Raw genomic sequence first — 12,203 nt, forward strand, 5'->3', positions numbered from 1 at the left:
TACTGCCAAAGATTCCGTAAATGGTCTGTGCTTACTCAGTGGAATGAGTGCGCCCTGGCGGCGACTTTCAGAGAGGGTCTCTCTGATGCCATTAAGGACGTTATGGTGGGGTTCCCTGTGCCTGCGGGTCTGAATGAGTCCATGACAATGGCTATTCAGATCAATAGGCGTTTGCGGGAGCGCAAACCAGTGCACCATCTGGCGGTGTCCACTGAGAAATCGCCAGAGAGTATGCAGTGTGATTGAATTCTGTCCCGAAGTGAGCGGCAGAATTTTAGACGGAAAAATGGGTTGTGTTTCTATTGTGGTGATTCTACTCATGTTATATCAGCATGCTCTAAGCGCACTAAAAAGCTTGGTAAATCTGTTTCCATTTGCACCTTACCGTCTAAGTTTATTCTATCTGTGACCCTGATTTGCTCTTTGTCATCTATTACCACGGACGCCTATGTCGACTCTGGCGCCGCTTTGAGTCTTATGGATTGGTCCTTTGCCAAACGCTGTGGGTATGATTTAGAGCCTTTGGAGACTCCTATTCCTCTGAAGGGGATTGACTCCACCCCATTGGCTAATAATAAACCACAATACTGGACACAAGTAACTATGCGTATTAATCCAGATCACCAGGAGATTATTCGCTTTCTGGTGCTGTATAATCTACATGATGATTTGGTGCTAGGATTGCCTTGGCTGCAATCTCACAACCCAGTCCTCGACTGGAAAGCTATGTCTGTGTTGAGCTGGGGATGTAAGGGGGCTCATGGGGATGTACCTGTGGTTTCCATTTCATCATCTATTCCCTCTGAAATTCCTGAGTTCCTGTCTGACTATCGTGACGTCTTTGAAGAATCCAAGCTTGGTTCGTTACCTCCGCACCGAGAGTGCGATTGTGCCATAGATGTAATCCCGGGTAGTAAATACCCAAAGGGTCGTTTATTTAATCTGTCTGTGCCTGAACATGCTGCTATGCGTGAATATATAAAGGAGTCCTTGGAAAAGGGACATATTCGTCCATCGTCATCTCCCTTAGGAGCCGGTTTTTTCTTTGTGTCAAAAAAAGACGGCTCTTTGAGACCATGTATTGATTATCGGCTTTTGAATAAAATCACTGTTAAATATCAATACCCATTGCCGTTGCTGACTGATTTGTTTGCTCGCATAAAGGGGGCCAAGTGGTTCTCTAAGATTGACCTTCGTGGGGCGTATAATTTGGTGCGAATCAGGCAGGGGGATGAGTGGAAAACCGCATTTAATACGCCCGAGGGCCACTTTGAGTATTTAGTGATGCCTTTTGGTCTTTCAAATGCTCCGTCAGTTTTCCAGTCCTTTATGCATGATATTTTTCGCGATTATTTGGATAAATTTATGATTGTGTATCTGGATGATATTCTGATTTTTTCGGATGACTGGGACTCTCATGTCCAGCAAGTCAGGAGGGTTTTTCAGGTTTTGCGGTCTAATTCTTTGTGTGTGAAGGGTTCTAAGTGTGTTTTTGGGGTACAGAGGATTTCCTTTTTGGGATATATTTTTTCCCCCTCTTCCATTGAAATGGATCCTGTCAAGGTTCAAGCTATTTGTGATTGGACGCAGCCCTCTTCTCTTAAGAGTCTTCAGAAATTTTTGGGCTTTGCTAACTTTTATCGTCGATTTATTGCTGGTTTTTCGGATATTGCTAAGCCATTGACCGATTTGACTAAGAAGGGTGCTGATGTTGCTGATTGGTCCCCTGATGCTGTGGAGGCCTTTCGGGAGCTTAAGCGCCGTTTTTCCTCTGCCCCTGTGTTGCGGCAGCCTGATGTTGCTCTACCTTTTCAGGTTGAGGTCGACGCTTCTGAGATCGGAGCTGGGGCAGTGTTGTCGCAGAAAAGTTCTGACTGCTCCGTGATGAGGCCTTGTGCCTTCTTTTCCCGTAAATTTTCGCCCGCTGAGCGGAATTATGATGTTGGGAATCGGGAGCTTTTGGCCATGAAGTGGGCTTTTGAGGAGTGGCGCCATTGGCTTGAGGGGGCCAGACATCAGGTGGTGGTATTGACTGACCACAAAAATTTGATTTATCTTGAGACCGCCAGGCGCCTGAATCCTAGACAGGCGCGCTGGTCATTATTTTTCTCTCGGTTTAATTTTGTGGTGTCATACCTACCGGGTTCTAAGAATGTTAAGGCGGATGCCCTTTCTAGGAGTTTTGAGCCTGACTCGCCTGGTAACTCTGAGCCCACAGGTATCCTTAAGGATGGAGTGGTATTGTCAGCCGTTTCTCCAGACCTGCGGCGGGCCTTGCAGGAGTTTCAGGCGGATAGACCTGATCGTTGCCCACCTGATAAACTGTTTGTTCCTGATGATTGGACCAGTAGAGTCATCTCTGAGGTTCATTCTTCTGCGTTGGCAGGTCATCCTGGCATTTTTGGTACCAGGGATTTGGTGGCAAGGTCCTTCTGGTGGCCTTCCCTGTCACGAGATGTGCGAGGCTTTGTGCAGTCTTGTGACGTTTGTGCTCGGGCCAAGCCTTGTTGTTCTCGGGCTAGTGGATTGTTGTTGCCCTTGCCTATTCCTAAGAGGCCTTGGACGCACATCTCGATGGATTTTATTTCAGATCTGCCTGTTTCTCAGAAGATGTCTGTCATCTGGGTGGTGTGTGACCGTTTCTCTAAGATGGTCCATTTGGTTCCTCTGCCCAAGTTGCCTTCTTCTTCCGAGTTGGTTCCTCTGTTTTTTCAAAATGTTGTTCGTTTGCATGGTATTCCTGAGAATATCGTTTCTGACAGAGGGACCCAATTCGTGTCTAGATTTTGGCGGGCATTCTGTGCTAGGATGGGCATAGATTTATCTTTTTCGTCCGCTTTCCATCCTCAGACGAATGGCCAGACCGAGCGGATTAATCAGACCCTGGAGACATATCTGAGGTGTTTTGTGTCTGCTGACCAGGATGATTGGGTTGCTTTTTTGCCATTGGCGGAGTTTGCTCTCAATAATCGGGCCAGCTCTGCCACTTTGGTGTCCCCGTTTTTCTGTAATTCGGGGTTTCATCCTCGATTTTCCTCTGGTCAGGTGGAATCTTCGGATTGTCCTGGAGTGGATGCTGTGGTGGAGAGATTGCATCGGATCTGGGGGCAGGTGGTGGACAATTTGAGGTTGTCCCAGGAGAGGACTCAGCTTTTTGCCAACCGCCACCGTCGTGTTGGTCCTCGGCTTTGTGTTGGGGATTTGGTGTGGTTGTCTTCTCGTTTTGTCCCTATGAGGGTCTCTTCTCCTAAGTTTAAGCCTCGGTTCATCGGCCCATATAAGATATTGGAGATTCTTAACCCTGTTTCCTTCCGTTTGGACCTCCCTGCATCCTTTTCTATTCATAACGTTTTTCATCGGTCATTATTGCGCAGGTATGAGGTACCGGTTGTGCCTTCCGTTGAGCCTCCTGCTCCGGTGTTGGTTGAGGGTGAGTTGGAGTACGTTGTGGAGAAAATCTTAGACTCTCGTGTTTCCAGACGGAGACTCCAGTATCTGGTCAAGTGGAAGGGATACGGCCAGGAGGATAATTCTTGGGTGAATGCATCTGATGTTCATGCCTCTGATCTGGTTCGTGCCTTTCATAGGGCCCATCCTGATCGCCCTGGTGGTTCTGGTGAGGGTTCGGTGCCCCCTCCTTGAGGGGGGGGTACTGTTGTGAATTTGGATTCTGGGCTCCCCCGGTGGCTACTGGTGGAATTGAACTGGTGTCTTCATCTTCTCTGTTCACCTGTTCCCATCAAGATGTGGGAGTCGCTATATAACCTTGCTGCTCTGTTAGTTGCTTGCCGGTCAACAATGTTATCAGAAGCCTCTCTGTGCTTGTTCCTGCTCCTAGACAACTACTAGATAAGTTGGACTCTTGTCCATGTTTGTTTTTGCATTTTTGTTCCAGTTCACAGCTGTAGTTTCGTTACTGTGTCTGGAAAGCTCTTGTGAACAGGAATTGCCACTCTGGTGTTATGAGTTAATGCCAGAGTTTTAAAGTAATTTCTGGATGGTGTTTTGATAGGGTTTTCAGCTGACCATGAAAGTGTCCTTTCTGTCTTCTGCTATGTAGTAAGTGGACCTCAAATTTGCTAAACCTATTTTCATACTACGTTTGTTATTTCATCTTGATTCACCGCCAATACATGTGGGGGGCCTCTGTCTCCTTTCGGGGTATTTCTCTAGAGGTGAGCTAGGACTAATATTTTCCTCTGCTAGCTTTATTTAGTCCTCCGGCTGGTGCTGGGCATCTAGAATCAACGTAGGCATGCTACCCGGCCACTGCTAGTTGTGCGTTAGGTTTAGTTCATGGTCAGCTCAGTTTCCATCTTCCAAGAGCTAGTTCCTATATATGCTGATGCTATGATCTCTTGCCATTGAGATCATGACACTGGTGTTTTTAGATGTCAAGCTCACGATCATTGATGGCATAATTCACACAGAGACATATCGAAAACCTTCTGCAACAAATGCTTTGCTTCATTTTAACAGTGCCCATCCCCTGTACACGAAAAAATCCCTTCCCTATAGTCAGTTCCTTCGGGTAAAAAGGATTAACAATAGCCTAGCAGGATTTAAACGTCAATCAGAAGAACTGTATAAAAGGTTTTCAAAAAGAGGGTATCCACAATCGATTCTAGATGGGGCTTTAAATAGGGCTTCAAGTTCGAACACAAATGACACCTCCCGAACCAGGTCCGCAAAAAAGGAAAAAAGATTTGTTTTTTTGTTTTGAATTTGGACCAATGGATTCACAAATTAGGTCAGTAATTCCCAAAAATTGGCATATCTTGGGGCAGGATACTGACTTAAGAGAAATGGTAGACAAAGGACCGCTGTTTGCATGCCGACTCAGCAGAAATATTAGGGATTTGATAGTGCAAAATAGGTTCTCTTCAGATCGAGATAACTGGCTCACGGCTAATACACCTAAAGGTACCTTCACACGAAATGACTTTGTAACGGTATCGCTAGCGATCCGTGACGTTGCAGCATCCTGGCTAGCGATATCGTTTAGTTTGACACGCAGCAGCGATCAGGATCCTGCTGTGATATCGCTGGTCGCTGAATAAAGTCCAGAACTTTATTTGGTCGTCCGATCGCTGTGTATCGTTGTGTTTGAAAGCAAAAGGAACGATACTAGCGATGTTTTACACTGGTAACCAGGGTAAACATCGGGTTACCAAGCGCAGGGCCGCGCTTAGTAACCCGATGTTTACCCTGGTTACCAGCGTAAAAGTAAAAAAAACAAACAGTACATGCTCACCTGCGCGTCCCCCAGCGTCTGCTTCCTGACACTTACTGAGCGCCGGCCCTAAAGTGAAAGTGAAAGCACAGCGGTGACGTCACCGCTGTGCTGTTAGGGCCGGAGCTCAGTCAGTGTCAGGAAGCAGGCGCTGGGGGACACGCAGGTGAGCATGTACTGTTTATTTTTTTTATTTTTACGCTGGTAACCAGGGTAAACATCGGGTTACTAAGCGCGGCTCTGCGCTTAGCAACCCGATGTTTACCCTGGTTACCCGGGGACCTCGGCACCGTTGGTCGCTGGAGAGCGGTCTGTGTGACAGCTCCCCAGCGATCAAACAGCGACGCTGCAGCGATCGGCATCGTTGTCGCTATCGCTGCAGCGTCGCTTCGTGTGAAGGTACCTTAAGGGAAACTTCAAATGTGGCCATTGTAATTTTTGTAAATACCATCTGACGGGCACTTACGTTAAAATTGGTCCCATTCAACACGTGGTTCGAGATTTTATTTCATGTAGGTCCACTCACATCGTATATGCCATCTTCTGCCCTTGCGGCTTTTATTATATTGGTAAGACAATCCGGCCCTTATTCAAAAGAATAAGGGAACACTTCAATTCTGTGAGAACAGGTAAAGGGGTTTATTAACCATGTAAGAAATCAGCATGATGGTAGTATACGGTCTTTACGTTTTGCGGGGCTAGAACAAGTATCCTTACCAAGACAAGGCGGAGACCTACAGCGCTTATTACTTCAGAGAGAAGGGAGATGGATTATGCGCGCAGGCGCTGTAGGTCCTCTAGGTCTAAACGAAAGGATTGACATGGCCGTTTTCCTCTAAAAACCTATTGTAATGTTCTGATTCAGATATAATGTATTGATTGCTATGTTTTTAATTTTGGTTTTAACACATTTTTGTTGTTAATGATTTCACATTTTGGATACAGGTGAATGGTGCACCACGCTGACAGGAGTAGAGGGAGGGACAGAACCTTTCTGCGAACGCTAATATGGACCCACCCTACTTCCTTTCAGTGTTTGGACCCGTTGAAGTGCTGAGGCACGAAACGGCCGTTGTCCGCATTTTTCTACACTCTCCTTTGCTTATGTTGTAATTTTGTCCGAATAAAATTGTGACTTTCTACATACATGGATAAGTGCACTTTTTTTTACTTTCTCATGGACTGTTATGTATGACTTTGCAAGTTGCACCCCGTTGTATAAAAAGGATCTAATATCGGCTCTCTAATAAAGGGCAGTGTAAATAACAGAGCCTAGCCCCAAAAACAGCAGTGCGGAGGTTCCTTTTTTCTTTTTTCGTTTGAAGTGAAATTTAAGTTTGAGTTTGCAAAGTAGAAAAAAGTGGAAAAGTTCACAGGTCATGAATACTTTTTCAAAGCACTGCAAATACCACCTACCTTCTATCTGTACCACCTGCATCTTATACCTAAATACCATTCATACTGCTGCTGTTCTTATAAAAAGTATATTATTTGATGCCCTGTGCCCAAGCTTGGGGCTAAGTCAGGATCTTTAGTGCCTTCTGCTTAATATAGGTCCCTATTTTATGTGTTATGTGTTTATTACTTCTGATTTTTCCTGATTTTATTTATTTACATTTTTTTATTTTAGTTCCTGATGATAATTTTCAGCCAAACGGGTTGAGCTGCCAAACCTGCTTATCTGTCTATTCCAAGTGGTGTTACTCTAAGCAAACCATAGACTGCACTGGAGAGGAAGACGCCTGCCTCCTCCAGACTAGTGAATACTATGGTAAATGGAAGACCAGTGATAAGTCACCCACCTTCTCTTACAATATCCATCCAGACAGTTATCACCTTTTCTCTCATATACTGTACATTCATCAACAGGATCTCCACTAAACTGTAGTTCTGCCACTTTGGCATGAAATGAATCCCCCCTAACCTGTCCAACAGATCTAAAGAACCCACAGAGATCAGGTGTAATCTGAGGGTAGACCGGGAACCATGTGTTCATTTCCCCTGCGATGCTCCTGCAGGTGAATGGAGACATTACACTGTCCTCACTAAAATCATTAGGCTGCCAGTGTATTGCACAAACATACCCCTGTCCCGAGGTTGTCACATCCCCCTGGAAGACCTGTATTTAGAAGGTCACGTCGAGTAATGAATCGCAGGTTTTCTTTAGAGATGGTGTGATTTGTGTCCCATATGAAATGAATTTAGTTTCCTCTGTTGCTGAAGAGGTAAGTGATATCAACCCTTTCTATGCTGGTCAGAAATATGCAGCTGCTTCTGATCTGGTCATTACCTTTTCCTATTAAAAACTGGTCAGACCTTCTTTTCCCTGCCGGTGAAAGATTTGTCTTCCTGTGCTGTGTGCTAAAGCTGAGTGGTTGGAGTAGAGTTGTTGTAGTAGTGTTCTGTGGTTTGCTGTAGTATGTGTATGTTTATCTCCTGGTCCCTGTTCCTATTTGGTTTTTTCCTCCCAGTCCCTATCCTCCTCCCTATTGTTGGTTAGTGCTTTTGTATGATAGAGGTTTTCTGTTATCCCTGTTTTGTCTCTGTGTCTTGCTTACATTACATTTCTGTCCCATGCATCATGGGGTGGGGACAGATCAGGGTTTAACAGGAGAGTAGGAAGGTTAGAGAATCAGGCATCTCTACCTTCAAGAGTACCCCTGGGACAGGGAAAGTTAGGATCCCAGTTCCAAGGACAGTTTGAAGCTCCAATTCCTTACCGAAGACCATCACAGCATGTCAACCCCCTTGCTAGTGTATTTTAATCTTATTTCCAAACCTATAAATTATGCATTTTTTCTACAATTTAATATTATTTTACTATTTCACCATACATAATATTGCGCTTTTATTTTTATTTTGTATTTGCAGCCCCCATAAGGAGATCAATAGCTATCCGGGGGTGCGCCACAAAAAGTATCTGCTCCCTTGGCACCCAGTGGATTAAATTCGGCACCCTGAAAATGAAGTTCAAGTATTCATGTGTATTCAGCTGCACTAGAAGTCTAAAAATCAGCCTTGTCGCTCCTATTACTGCTGCACTTGCAGTTTTCAAATATATGTGTGTTTTGTAAAAAAAAAAAAGAACACTGGGCCAGTGTAAATATTGCCACAATGATAAAAAAGAGTATTTAAAAATAATATATAATATTTTATTCCTATATATGTTCACCAAATTATACCAATACTACTGCAGACAAGGCAAAAGGGGGGAGGCTCCTGCTGCAGGTATAAATTAATGAGAATGAAAAAAGGGAAAATAGCTGATCTCTTGGGTCACATTAAGTACATTTCTTATGGATTTTTTTTGTTTTTTAAAGGGAAGAGAGTAATTCTTCATTTTCTCCTGTGATGTGCTACAATCAAACCCAAATTTCACCATTTCTGTCGATCCCTGAGTAATACTTATTAGAGTAGACATCTACTAAAGTGGCCTTGTCCAAGAAGATTAGCCATTTCTGTTTGTCCAAGTCTTTATGTGACTGCCGACTTGTGAATCCTCACATTGTACGCACTGTGCGCTGTCAGAATTTGGCGGTAATGTGGCCACAAGTATGCGATTTGCACACTTCTGGCCACATTAAGACTAGACTGTGTCAATACATTTGCATTTAGAAAGGCTGCGCACGTCTAGTTGGCATGTGATCGTATAAATGCAAATCATATATTTATGGTCATGTGCGTGACACTCTGGAGAATCCTGACTTGTAGCCCAAGGCCAGACCACCCCAATAAAAAATCATCACTTCCATCTGCTATTTTCCAAACTCCAAAGGGGAAAAATTAACTGACCCCCTGAGCCCAAGACGAATCAAAGTAAGAAAAATGTGTCCAGCCGATGACATCCACAATGCAGGAACCGTACTGAAGCCCTGGAGATTCCTAATATATTGATGGGCAACACAAATAGATGCTTTATGAGCAGAAGTTTCCCTCTTGTTTAGATTTTTACACTTAATACATAGATATTTCTTTGCCGTTGTACATTTTTGCATGAGTCATTTTATTTGCACAATGACCTAAATGAGGCAATAAAAGCAGATTTTGCACACTGACCTCTGTCATATTTCTCCTACTGAAAAAACTAAAGACGACTGGATGGAAAATTACATTCTAAAAATTAATCTCCGCATTGATGTTACATTCTTCTTCTTCTTCTTTTTCTGCTTCTTTTTCTCCTTCTTCTCATTCTTCTTCTCCTTCTTTTCCTTTTATCGTCTTCTTCTTTTTCTTTCTTCTCCTTTATCATCTTCTTCTCTTTCTTCTCCTCCTTTTCCTTCATTTTCTTCTTATTATTCTTCTCCTTCTTCATCTCCTTCTTCTCCTTTGTCGTCTTCTTCTTGTTCTTTCTTCTCCTTTTTCTTCTTCTTTTTCTTCTTCCCCAACTTTTCCTTCTTTTTTTCTTCTTATTCTTCTCCCTCTGCTTCTTCTCTTTTTTCTTCTTCTCCTTCTTGTTCTCCTTTGTCGTCTTTTTTCTTTCTTCTCCTTTTTCTTCCTTTTCTTTCTTTTAGTTTTTCTTCTTCTCTTTCTTCTCCTCCTTCTTCTTTTCCTTTTCCTTCTTTTTTATGTTGCATTTACACCAAACCAATTGGAATTATCAATAAATAAAATATATATATAATAAATAAATTAAATAAAAATAAATAAAATATATATTCACATGTAAAGCGCCATGGACTAAATGGCGCTATAATAATAAATAATAATATATTTTGACCATTTTCCACTTTTCAATGTGTCTGTAAGTAGAAGAAAAATGAAAAGCCCCACATGGAATGGATATAAATTAAACAAAATATTTTAAAAGATTGATGAAGTTAGTTTGAAGCCTGACAAATTTGTTCTTTTATTGTGGGATTCCCTATAACGAAAAATTACAAGAGATCCAATTGTCAAACGTAATATGAACATCTTCAACTTCAGAAAGGCGCTTTGTGTGGCAATCATTTAGGTCATCAGATGAGGAATGAATGAACTGTTCATAGGAAGGAATAGACTTTCATTGTCAAACTCCAATCCAAGTAACATAGGCGCCATTTGTATCCTATCAAAAATTATAACCATTTTTTACACAGTGCAATTCTTTACAATCTTTATAATTATTGAGTACTAGTCATATATTCACAAATTGTGGTCTGTCGAGATCGGAGAATGGACTTCAGAATTGAATTATCTTTAAAAAAAATTTAGATACCACAGAACTGTTATTTGATTTACTCATATAGCTTTGCCCAACTTGATGTGTGTGATGAGCTGCTCAGTGCTGCCGAGATCACTGATTGGCTGCAGTGGTTTGACTTATCGTCAACGTTGCAGACGATAACAGACACTGGGAGCAATGGTGTAACTCATCAAGTGCGAGTTAACACAAATGGCAAGTGAGGGAGAGGGGTTTTCTGTAAACTCTTTTTAACTTTGATCCTCAGCTGTGTAGGCATCAAAACTCTCCACCCAGTACTCAGCTCGCTCGCTTCCTCACTCTGGGCACAATTTTATTTTCCATTTATACTCTTCCACTGACTCGTCTTTGAGTAGCTTAAGACCTCCCATGAAGCTTAGTGAGCCGAAAAGACACAGAAGAGTGAAGAAGACTAAAGGCAAAAGAGAAGACTGGAACCAGAGTGGAGAAGTAAACCAACAGAGGATTGGGCAGGAAGGTACAACACTAGATCAGTTGAGTTTCGGGTATCTTTTTTTTAGTTTTAACTTCTCTATTTGTTTTACTTTGTGGTTTGGAGAAACATAATAAACATAACATAACATAATAAATGTCTTTCATCAACAATTTGATTCACAATGAGTACAGTCAATGCAAATTGAATTTTTTTGGCCAAATTTGAGCAAATTTGGTGTATTGAATTGTGTCAAGTTTGGTCAATTCTAGATGTTAGCAAAAAGCCTCAGCACCAAAATGATGGCGGAAAAAGAAGATCTTGATGCAATAAACAAATATTTGGAAAGAAAACGTGCAATTTTTCAACCAGAAACAGTCTGTTAGGGGTTGAGTTCCCACCTCTGCACAGGGGGAATCTCGGGCCATCTCCGCTGCAGTCTCCCATTCTTCTCCTGCCACAGTGGAGCCTGCTCAGCGGAGACGTCGGTCCCAGTGTCTTGCTCAGTCCCACTCTGTACAAAGAGTTACTGCTGCTTTTCCTGCTTCTGCCATTGAAGTCAGTGCTGGGCAGCGGCGCGCAGACGCTTCTGGGACTAAGTCCTGCTTTTCTCATTCTGAACATGCCCTGAGTAAGATCTCTCAGTGGAGATCGAGGGTCACATGGTCAGATTCTGCAGCTAAGTCCATTGGTCCCTTCAGGAAGGTCCTGTAGGTGCTAGGACTAAGTCCTGCTTTGCACACACTGAGCATGCCCACAGCAAGATCTCTCAGTGGAGATTTAGGGTCACATGCTCAGGTATGGCAGTCTCTCATTGGTCCTTCTTGGAAGGTCTTTTTCTTGCTGCAGCTATATAAGGCTCGCATGGCCGCACGGCCATGCGCTAGTATCAATTCATATATGTGCTTTGCGCCAGTGTGGTTATGCATGAGTGTATTCAGGGACCCGGCTGAAATAAGCCCCTAGAATACCGGCACCTCCGGTGAGGAGATTGCATGTTGCATAACCACTGACTGCTATCAGCTTGGCAGTAAGCTTGTGCTCCTGTGAGGCTAACAGGGCGCAGTACTTCCCCTTTCACGGCTACTCTGTGGAGTAACAGAGCTAGTCTATACCGCCAAACAGTGCCGCCATTCGCTAGCAGCAGGTTCCTCCTGCACGGTGGACCCCGGGCTGCGAACGCACCCATTATAATAAACATCTCTATTTACTCGGTGCGTTCCACTAGCCCTAACACAGTCTTTTTCAAGGACATTTATACAGTAGAGGAGCCAGGTGAGAGAAACATGCGACTGTGGCTGTGTCATACCCGGCTCCTCTATTATACAAATGTCCTTGATAAAGATTGTTGTTGGTTG

General features: G+C 43.3%; 1 protein-coding gene across 1 annotated transcript in view; it reads left to right on the forward strand.

The window, feature by feature from the left end:
- Window positions 1-9,287, forward strand: part of LOC143770476 (phospholipase A2 inhibitor gamma subunit B-like) — a 33,176-nt gene extending 23,889 nt beyond the window's left edge. Inside the window, exons 4-5 of the mRNA XM_077260119.1 lie at window positions 6,864-7,004; window positions 8,105-9,287. Of these exons, the coding sequence (XP_077116234.1) occupies window positions 6,864-7,004; window positions 8,105-8,307 (344 nt within the window). The 3' untranslated portion in view covers window positions 8,308-9,287. The remainder of the gene's footprint in view (window positions 1-6,863; window positions 7,005-8,104) is intronic.
- Window positions 9,288-12,203: the final 2,916 nt, after the last annotated feature.

Source organism: Ranitomeya variabilis, chromosome 4 (assembly GCF_051348905.1).
Source record: "Ranitomeya variabilis isolate aRanVar5 chromosome 4, aRanVar5.hap1, whole genome shotgun sequence".
Taxonomy (NCBI): domain Eukaryota; kingdom Metazoa; phylum Chordata; class Amphibia; order Anura; family Dendrobatidae; genus Ranitomeya; species Ranitomeya variabilis.